This window comes from Oncorhynchus gorbuscha, linkage group LG07 (genome assembly GCF_021184085.1).
Source record: "Oncorhynchus gorbuscha isolate QuinsamMale2020 ecotype Even-year linkage group LG07, OgorEven_v1.0, whole genome shotgun sequence".
Taxonomy (NCBI): Eukaryota; Metazoa; Chordata; class Actinopteri; order Salmoniformes; family Salmonidae; genus Oncorhynchus; species Oncorhynchus gorbuscha.
This window is the reverse complement of record NC_060179.1, coordinates 63,373,606-63,383,453: the sequence shown is the minus strand read 5'-3', so window position 1 is coordinate 63,383,453 and position 9,848 is coordinate 63,373,606. Positions and strand designations below refer to the sequence as shown.

The following is a 9,848-nucleotide window of genomic DNA, read 5'->3' as shown; positions in this document are numbered from 1 at the left end:
CTCTCATCATACCTACTCAATTTGAGTCTTAGTTTTATGGTGGGTGGAGGAATTGACCAACAAATCTATGGATATAGCAGCCTATAGCCTAAACATGAAGGCCTACCTATTATTTCTTAAAATAGGAAGGAATAGGCTCCAACACAAAACACTCATTGTTAGTAAGACCCCCATGAAATGGAAAAAAATGAATGGTAACTTATTGGCATTGGGAGAACCATATCCACACTCACAAATACCACTCAAATGGACGGCAGTTCATCAAAACCATACTGCAACAGGGAACATTGCAAATGCCAAGTGTGATAAACCAAAATTCCCATAGGGGGTGAGCGCACTCCACCATAGATTTTGATATGGGAAATGGTTACAAAGTCAGGTCCCAAGGGTGAAATCTCAATTTTTTTCAGAATGTTAAAACCTCATAAAAAGAGCTTTATTTGCCAATTATACATATTTTATGTTCAATTATACATATGTAGTAACCGTACGACCACAAATTTGTCTTATTTTATTGAGTTTGTCCATAAGGCCTATGTTTTGTCCATTTGCAATATATGATCATAGGAAGTCGGCTTCCGAACCAAAAAGTCAGTGTACCATGTCCAAATGGCATAAGAAATGTCCAAATGGCATATATACTGACCAAATGATATATATCACTATGTTAAGCCCTGAATCAACCTAGAAGGTTTAGTTGACATGTTTGATCATAGGAAGTCATAGGAAGTAAGAATTTCTCATTGATGTTGATTCAGCATGTCCATTTCGTAATGGGAAGTCCTTATGGATTTACATTGGCAATGGACACTGTCAACTTGCAGAAGAGCATGTTCACACTGCTCATTGGTGTTGATTTCAGCCTGTCCATTTGGTGATGTTAAATCCCTCATTAATAACCTCTTAAGGATCGGCCCCTTTTTTTCAAATTTCCATTGCATTTATGCTCTGTCAGAACTGGCCCGCAGCTAGAACGTAACTACGTGTTACATTTTTTTTTAAAATGGTTTTAACAGAAGGCACTGTGAATTTTGAGTCGGCTCTGAAATATGTGATAGTTGGCTTCTAAACGAGTTGGACAAAGTGGGTTTGGTGTCAGTATGTATCAGTTTGGTGTTAGAATGATATTTTATTGACTGATGGATGCTGACTTGATGGCTGACTTCACCCAATGGACAGACTGAAATCAACACTAAAAGTGTTGGCAAAATGCATCACCGTAGTCTCTAGGCCGTGCCGAGTTCAAGGAGATGCGCCACTTGCCCGTAGCTCGCTCAGCCTGACCGCAGCGACGTTGCAGAAAGTAGGCCCGGAATGAAGCCTGACTAGTAGTGATTTCAACATGCTTTGGACATATTGCGGCCTTCTGGACATACAGAGACACGCCATTTTTGATGGGCTCTTCGGGGGGAGGTTGGGATGGATAAGCCACAGAGTTATTCTAGCTGCGCTCGCTGGTTCATGTAGTCTGACACATTCGAGATGCTCCCTAAGGACAACATGTGTTTACAGGTTATGCTCTAACTTTTCTTCAATGCAGGCGACTTTCAAAATTACTTTTGCCACGTGTTCAGGGTCACCTGTACCTCTATAGATAAACATAAAAAGATTGAATTGAATAGTCCCCTTCATATCCTAAAGAGGAAATGTGAACTTTACCATACCATCAAATGGGGAGGCTTAAATCATCACAAAAAGGAAAACAAATGGCATCACCATAGTCTCTAGGCCATGCAGAGTTCAAAGAGATGCCCCACTTGAACGTAGCTCACTCGGTCTGACTGCAGTGACCGTGCAAAAAGTAGGCCCAAAATGAAGCCTGACCTAAATTTGAGGTCCTTTTGGGTGACAGCGGCAGAACCGTTGAGGCTAGAAACACAATTCAACGACAGGAAAGTTCCTAAGGTCCTCCCGATCTGCGCAAGCCTAACATTGACCATGTAGTATGAACCCTTAACAGTGAAAACAGGGTGTTTTCTTCTGACAGTTTGCAATGACATCTCTCCCCATAGGAATACATTGCCTCCTTCCCTAAATTCAACCTGTTGTTTACGATTGCCAAATCAAACTGTCTTCAATGACAATCCACCAGGCCACTATGAGGATTACCTGTGTTGATTCAAAGCTTCCTGGAGCAACCGCGAGTGGTTAAATTCACCCTAAAATTGATTTTGATTTCACAACCTGTAGTTAGTGAAAAACACTGTATTCAACCCTCTATATATCAGTCAGTTCTTAACGTAAAGACTTGAAACTCAGGAACGTCTATCACTGCTCGGCCATCCTGAGTTCAACGAGCCATTCAATTGGGCATTTCTGCAGTATATTAAAGCATGTCCAATTCGGACAGTGTACAATTGTACATTTCCAATGTATTTAAAAACGCAGTTTTTCACAATTCCTGACATTTAATCATAGTAAAAATTCCCTGTCTTAGGTAAGTTAGGAACACCACTTTATTTTAAGAATGTGAAAATGTCAGAATAACAGTCATTTCTTTCATCACATTCCCACTGGGTCAGAAGTTTACATACACTCAATTAGCATTTGGTAGCATTGCCTCTAAATTGTTTATCTTGGGTCAAATGTATCAGGTAGCCTTCCACAAGCTTTCCACAATAAGTTGGGTGAATTTTGGCCCATTCCTCCTGACAGAGTTGGTGTAACTGAGTCAGGTTTGTAGGCCTCCTTGTTCGCACATGCTTTTTCAGTTCTGCCCACACATTTTCTATAGGATTGAGGTCAGGGCTTTGTGATGGCCACTCTAATACCTTGACTTTGCTGTCCTTAAGCCATTTTGCCACAACTTTGGAAGTATGCTTGGGGTCATTGTCCATTTGGAAGACCCATTTGCGACCAAGTTTAAACTTCCTGAATGATATACTTTTAGATGTTGCTTCAATATATCCACATAATTTTCCTTCCTCATCTATTTTGGGAAGTGCACCAGTCACTCCTGCAGCAAAGCTCCCCCACAACATGATGCTGCCACCCCCGTGCTTTACGGTTGGGATGGTGTTCTTCGGCTTGCAAGCCTCCCCCTTTTTCCTCCAAACATAACGTGGTCATTAAACATGGTCATTATGGCCAAACAGTTCTATTTTTGTTTCATCAGACCAGAGGACATTTCTCCAAAAAGTATGATCTTTGTCCCCATGTGCAGTTGCAAACCGTAGTCTGGATTTTTTATAGCGGTTTTGGAGCAGTGGCTTCTTCCTTGCTGAGCGGCCTTTCTACCCTCCCGATATAGGACTCGTTTTACTGCGGATATAGATACTTTTGCACCTGTTTCCTCCAGCATCTTCACATGGTCCTTTCCTGTTGTTCTGGGATTGAATTATGTTCATCTCTAGGATACAGAACGCATATCCTTCCTGAGCGGTATGATGGCTGCGTGATCCCATGGTGTTTATACTTGCGTACTATTGTTTGTACAGATGAACGTGCTACTTTCAGGCTTTGGAAATTGCTCCCAAGGATGAACCAGACTTGTGGAGGTCTACCATTTTTTTCTGAGGTCTTTGCTGATTTCCCCATGATGTCAAGCAAAGAGGCACTGAATTTGAAGGTAGGCCTTGAAATACATCCACAGGTACACCTCCAATTGCCTCAAATTATGTCAATTAGCCTACCAGAAGCTTCTAAAGCCACGACATAATTTTCTGGAATTTTCCAAGCTGTTTAAAGGCACGGTCAACTTAGTGATTGTAAAGTTCTGACCCACTGGAATTGTGATACAGTGATTTATAAGTGAAATAATCTGTCTGTAAACAATTGTTGGAAAAATGACTTGTGTCATGCACAAAGTAGATGTCCTAACTGACTTGCCAAAACTATAGTTTGTTTACAAGAAATTTGTGGAGTGGTTGAAAAACGAGTTTTAATGACTCCAACCTAAGTGTATGTAAACTTCCAACTTCAACTGTATATATGTGTTGGCTTCTTGCAGTCAATTTGCAGTCTACAAATGATTTATAATTATGTTCTGGCCCCGACCATCCTCTCAAGAAAAAAAAAATCGGTCCGCAGTTGAATCTAGTTGATTATCCCTGGGCTATAGTCTAGTCCGTGCACATTTTTTGGACTAGACCTAATCAAAAATGATTTTACAAGAAACCTCCTCGTAAACTGCCACGTAGTATTACACAGTGCAGGTATTGGTTAAGCAGGGTTTGAATATCCATTGATGTGTGTAATGCAGCCTTGTTTTATTTACACCATCCCAGCAGCTATCTTAATAATTAAACTTTGTTCTGTGCATCTTCGAGCATGCACTTCCTAGCCTATAGCCTATAGATCATTTGATTGAGACCACACTAAATAGCCAGTTCGCAGTTGTAAATGAGAACTTGTTCTCAACTGGCCTACCTGGTTAAATAAAGGTGGAATTTTTTTTAAATCTAAAAATAATATGATATTGAGCGCCCAGTAGAGAATCAGAGATGAGGGGCGGCATCCGGCACACATCTATATGTAGCCTAATAATCAACTCATTATAAAACACTCCGAAATATTGAAATGTAATTAATGACATGACCCTTCTTTCCCCTGGACTAGATTTAAATAATACTAACCCCTCCCCTTGACTGAAATTGAAAAAGCATGACCCACCCCCATATTCCTACTGTAAATACAGGTTTTTCAAGAGGCCCAATAATCACCTCTGTAGCAGCCTAGTTATAATAATTTTAATTGTGGTCTAACATTAATTACTGATTAAAATACTTGGGCAGCTTATAGCTTACAGCTTATAGCCAAATCGGTTAGATACAAAATATCTAGAAGGCCCTAGAATGTAAGAGAACATGATGACATGGGATAAGACAAGTAAAGTAGTATTGGTGTTGTACTTTAGGCTAAGTCAAGTCTATAGAGGGCCTATCTTTATCTGCTGTTTGTCTTTCCTTTGGCCACCTCTGGCTGAATGAGATAACATGTTGGCACATTAAACATTGGTGTGGGTCGACCCACAGATCTATACACACACTTTTGTTTATAAGACAGACAAGTCAGAGAAGACAAGTGCAGCATAGGTAATGACCGTTGGAATGGAGTTACCAATGCCATAGGCTATTCACCAATGACATCAAGGGATGGCATTGCTCATTCATTCGTTGAGAAAAGGCAAACTGGATATGTGGAACGACAATAAAAAGGTAAGTGAGTGAAACAGGTTTATGTGTGTGTAAATTGTGGTTATTGTTGCGTAATTGAAGATGTGCTAATTAGGCTGCAGGACCGATTAGGATCCTTGATACAAAGTAACAGTTGCGTTGATATAGCAAGCAACGTGCCTTGAAAAGCTACATTGTTCCGGATGTAAGCAGCAACAACTTTCATCATAACATTACCTAAAACGAATATAGTTTGCAAGCTGCAACTATGTACCTAACATATGAAATTGATAAAGGATACGTTTTATTGAAATTTTGCCATGTAATCCACAGGTAACAGTGATTGTATTACCGCTTTATAGTGACGTCTTGCTTGCAGAGTTACTGCAGACTCGAAGAACGTGCACGTTCACGCCAACAATGCGCGTTCACACATACCCACATTTACCAGAGGATTCGTTACAGTTGGGAGGGACTGACTCAGAAAGTCACATGTAAACTGCAAAAAAAAAATGTGCTCTTCATAAATCAGCTAATCCTAGCCTCACACACACACACACACACACACACACACACACACACACACACACACACACACACACACACACACACACACACACACACACACACACACACACACACACACACACACACACACACACAATGTTAATATATTAACCTTATACCATACCAATAACATTGACATTATTAACTATGTATTTATTTTCTTCCCAATCACAAGCGTTGTTTACTTGTTACCTTTTCTAAAAGTTCTCTATTGCCCCCTTCCCTACAGCATCTTCTGCTCCAACTATGACAGTGTGGGGGTCCAGAGTGAAGCGCTACATGGGGCCTAACGTCTACACGGCGCCTCCAGATGGTGGCTGGGGATGGGTGGTGGCGGTCTCCTTCTTCCTGGTGGAAGTGTTCACCTACGGAGTCATCAAGAGCTTGGGTATCTTCCTCCAGGACCTGATGGGGGAGTTTGGGGAGAGCAACAGCCGAGTCTCTTGGATCATCTCCATCTGCGTCTTCACTATGAGTTTCACTGGTGAGACTGGTGATGGGGGATGAGAGGGTCTAAGGCAGGGGTTCTTAAGCTTTTTCAGATCAAGACCCAAATGAGAAATTGACTGTCCTCTCGTGAGCCAAATGGTTCTCCAAATTAAGAAGACATAGTGCCTGATTATAGATGTATTCTCATAACTTGTGACCCACCTCTCACATGCCCAGGGCCCACTATGGGTCCAGACCCATAGTTTAAGAAATTCTGGTTCTGAAGAGCTGCTGAGTGTGAAGGCTTGTGTTACTGTGCCAGACTGCTTGATCTCATAATATTTTATTAGGGCGATATTAACTGAAAAAGGTCAGATGCTCTATAGTGTGTCATATCTTAGTGCTAACAAGAGAAACCTATCCCCTCTCTCCTCACAGCTCCTCTTGCTTCTATAATGACCAACCGATTTGGGTTCCGGCCAGTTGTTATGATTGGTGGACTCCTCATCTCCATAGGAACCATCGCCAGTGGCTTCACCAACTCCATCAACGAGATGTACATCACCATTGGACTCGTTGCAGGTAAGACAAACAAATACACACAGGATATTGACCATCATAACTGTCACAGCGGCACCAGTGTTGTCACCAGTGGGTGTGCATGTTTGTCCTCTCCCCTCCACAGGCCTGGGGTACTGTCTGACCTTCCTGCCCACCGTCACCCTACTGTCTCAGTACTTCTCCCAGCGACGTTCCCTGGTCACAGCTGTCGCCTCCACGGGAGAGTCCTTCTCTGTGTTCGCCCTCGCCCCAGGTAAGAGGTCACAGTGGGACTAAAAGCCTATGCTTACTAGCAAAGTTTCTCTTTAAAAAATACAATGTTTCAGTTTACCAACCTTCCCATTACCTTAATCTCACTTTTCTCAATTGCTTTTTCTTTTAAAATTAACCCGCATTTAATTTGAGGTTGGATTGCAAACCCTGACCACTATAGTCTTGTATTTCAAACACTCTCCTCTTTGTTCTCCCCCATCTGCTCCTCAGCATTCTCTGCTCTGAGGGACTGTATCGGCTGGCGTTACACTCTGGTGGTGATCGGAGCTCTGCAGGGCATCATCATCATCTGTGGAGTTTTGCTAAGACCAATCTTCATCAGACCTGGACCAGCCACTGAGACAGAGACAGGTGGACTGGCTGACCAAGAGCTGAAGGCTCTGAACACACAGGAGGAGTCCTACACTAAGGAGAGACTGTACACTAAGGACATTTCATATGCTAAGGATAGCTATTACACACCGCAGAGTTCCTACTCTCAGGAGAACAAGCTGACTCATTGTTACTCCCTGAGCTCTGAGTCTGAGGACTCTGGGGTCCAGTCCCTCCATCACCAGGTCCTGGATGATGGTAGCAAGGCAGGGATGGAAAGTCCTCTGAATGGGATAGAGGAGAAGGGAGAAAAGGAGGGAAAAGAGAGAAGAGAGAAGGAGGCTTCTTCACAGCTGTGCTTAGGAAGCAAGAAGGAGATGGAGAAGGACGAAGAGCAGACATGGACAGTATCCGCCCAAAAGCCCAAACTCCTTGACTTCTCCGTGCTGAGAGAAGGCAGCTTCATTTGCTATGCTCTCTTTGGCCTCTTCGCCACATTGGGTTTCTTTGCCCCTCAGCTCTACATCATTGAGCTGAGCGTGAGCCGTGGCGTGGAGCGTGACCGTGCAACCTACATGCTCTCCGCCATTGCGGTTGCAGAGATCTTTGGTCGCCTCTCCATTGGTTGGGTGCTAGGCAGGAAACTGTTTAGAGGCAGGAAGCCCTTGGTGCTGCTAGGATGTGTAATCCTGCTGTGCCTCGTGCTGGTGGCCTTTACCCTGGTGTGGGAGTTCTGGGGCCTGGCGATATGTTGTGGGTTCTATGGTTTTTTCATGGGCACTGTGTCATCAACGCATATACCCATGCTAGCAGAGAAAGATGTGGTGGGCATAGAGAGGATGGCGTCGGCCGCGGGAGTCTATGTGTTTATACAGAGCTTCGCTGGGCTGGCCGGACCACCTCTAGGAGGTAAGAGATGCATTCTGGTCTCATATTTATTCACAGCTCTCAGTCATGGCATGTCTCTTTTTCTCTCTCTCTCTCTCTCACTAATGATAGATTTACCATTGGTTTTATTTTCATTATCATCAAATGAAATAACTTGATTAATTTGTGCATCATTTTTATGAATTCGTTTAACTTTTAAAATTGTTATTCTCTCAGGTGTTCTGGTGGACCTGACTCAGGACTACGGCTCAGCTTTCTACTCCTGTGCAGTGGGTATGGGTTTGGGAGCTGTGTTCCTGGGACTGGTACGACCAGCCAAGAGAGGCTTGCCCTGCTGCAGCAAGAGGGGGCCTCAAAATTGCCCAGAACCAGGGAACCCTGTACCTCAGCGAGAGGGGAAGGAGGCCCAGGACAGAGATAGTCTTCAGGACTTCCTAGAAGTTGACCTTGATTTGGACCAGAAACAGGAAATCATTACTGAAAAAGGCCAACTGATGACAATCTCTACTTGAAAAGACATCACACAGCTCAGAAGGAAACCCCATAAGAGTCTGAACTGAAGTCTTGGCTAAGCTAGTGCTGATTGAGACAAATCAGACAAATATGTGAATAAAGAATGCCATGGACGGATAAGGAATCTCTATCGTGTGATTTCAGATCTGGTTTCGGGAGTCTGGAGAGGTTTCATATCTCCAGTCACTCACACTGAACAAAGGAAAGGGCATACTAAACATCCTGGATGTAAGGGGTGAAATTAGCACTACAAACCTTGTTGTAAACTGAGACAACAATGTTATTATTGCTTCCCTGAATATCAAAACACTGTGTTTTAGCTCATGGTACTGTTAGAGAGGATATACAAACAATATGTAGAGGCCAGTTATTAGATTAAAGTTGATTCAACTTACAATTGTATCTCATTTGGGAGTAATGCTGAACAAACATCCATTCTCAAGTTGAATTGTATGCTCACTCAACTTTTAATTTTAGGTTGAGTGAACATACGCTGAACAAAAATATAAACGCAACATGTAAAGTGTAAAGCCCATGTTTCATGAGCTGAAATAAAAGAACTCCTAAATTGTCCATACGCACAAAAAGCTTATTTCTCTAAAATGTTGTGCACAAATGTTTACATTCCTATTAGTGAAAATTTCTCCTTTACCAAGATAATCCATCCACCTGACAGGTGTGGCATAACAAGAAGCTGATTAAACATCATGATCATTACACAGGTGCACCCTGGGGACAATAAATGGCCACTCTAAAATGTGCCGTTTTGTCACACAACGCCACAGATGTCTCAAGTTGAGGGAGCGTGCAATTGGCATGCTGCCTGCAGGAATGTCCACCAGAGCGGTTGCCAGAGAATGTCATGTTATTTCTCCACCATAAGCCACCTCCAACATTGTTTTAGAGAATTTGGCAGTACGTCCAACCGGCCTCACAACCGCAGACCATGTTTATGGCGTTGTGTGGGCGAGCAGTTTTCTGATGTCAACGTTGTAAACAGAGTGCCCCATGGTTGTGGTGGGGTTATGGTATGGGCAGGCACAAGGTACAGAAAACAAACACAATTGCATTTTATTGATGGCAATTTGAATGCACAGAGATACCGTGACGGGATCCTGAGGCCCATTGTCGTGCCATTCATCTGCCGTCATCACCTCATGTTTCAGCATGATAATGCACAGCCCCATGTCG

General features: G+C 42.9%; 2 protein-coding genes across 4 annotated transcripts in view; one reads left to right on the top strand and one right to left on the bottom strand.

Moving 5' to 3' along the window:
• LOC124040212 (arylsulfatase G-like) overlaps window positions 1–5,531 on the bottom strand; it is an 18,324-nt gene extending 12,793 nt beyond the window's left edge. Inside the window, exon 1 of one of the 2 annotated variants that reach the window (XM_046357167.1) lies at window positions 5,467–5,531. The gene's annotated coding sequence lies outside the window, so the exon portion shown is untranslated. The other variant, XM_046357166.1, reaches the window with a different exon arrangement.
• Window positions 1–9,419, top strand: part of LOC124040211 (monocarboxylate transporter 7-like) — an 11,005-nt gene extending 1,586 nt beyond the window's left edge. Inside the window, exons 1-6 of one of the 2 annotated variants that reach the window (XM_046357165.1) lie at window positions 3,988–5,156; window positions 5,911–6,165; window positions 6,549–6,692; window positions 6,796–6,924; window positions 7,155–8,165; window positions 8,361–9,419. In XM_046357165.1, the coding sequence (XP_046213121.1) occupies window positions 5,928–6,165; window positions 6,549–6,692; window positions 6,796–6,924; window positions 7,155–8,165; window positions 8,361–8,656 (1,818 nt within the window). In that variant the 5' untranslated portion in view covers window positions 3,988–5,156; window positions 5,911–5,927 and the 3' untranslated portion in view covers window positions 8,657–9,419. Of the gene's footprint in view, window positions 1–3,987; window positions 5,157–5,910; window positions 6,166–6,548; window positions 6,693–6,795; window positions 6,925–7,154; window positions 8,166–8,360 lie in introns of those variants that run through there. The other variant, XM_046357162.1, reaches the window with a different exon arrangement.
• The last annotated feature ends 429 nt before the right edge of the window (window positions 9,420–9,848 follow it).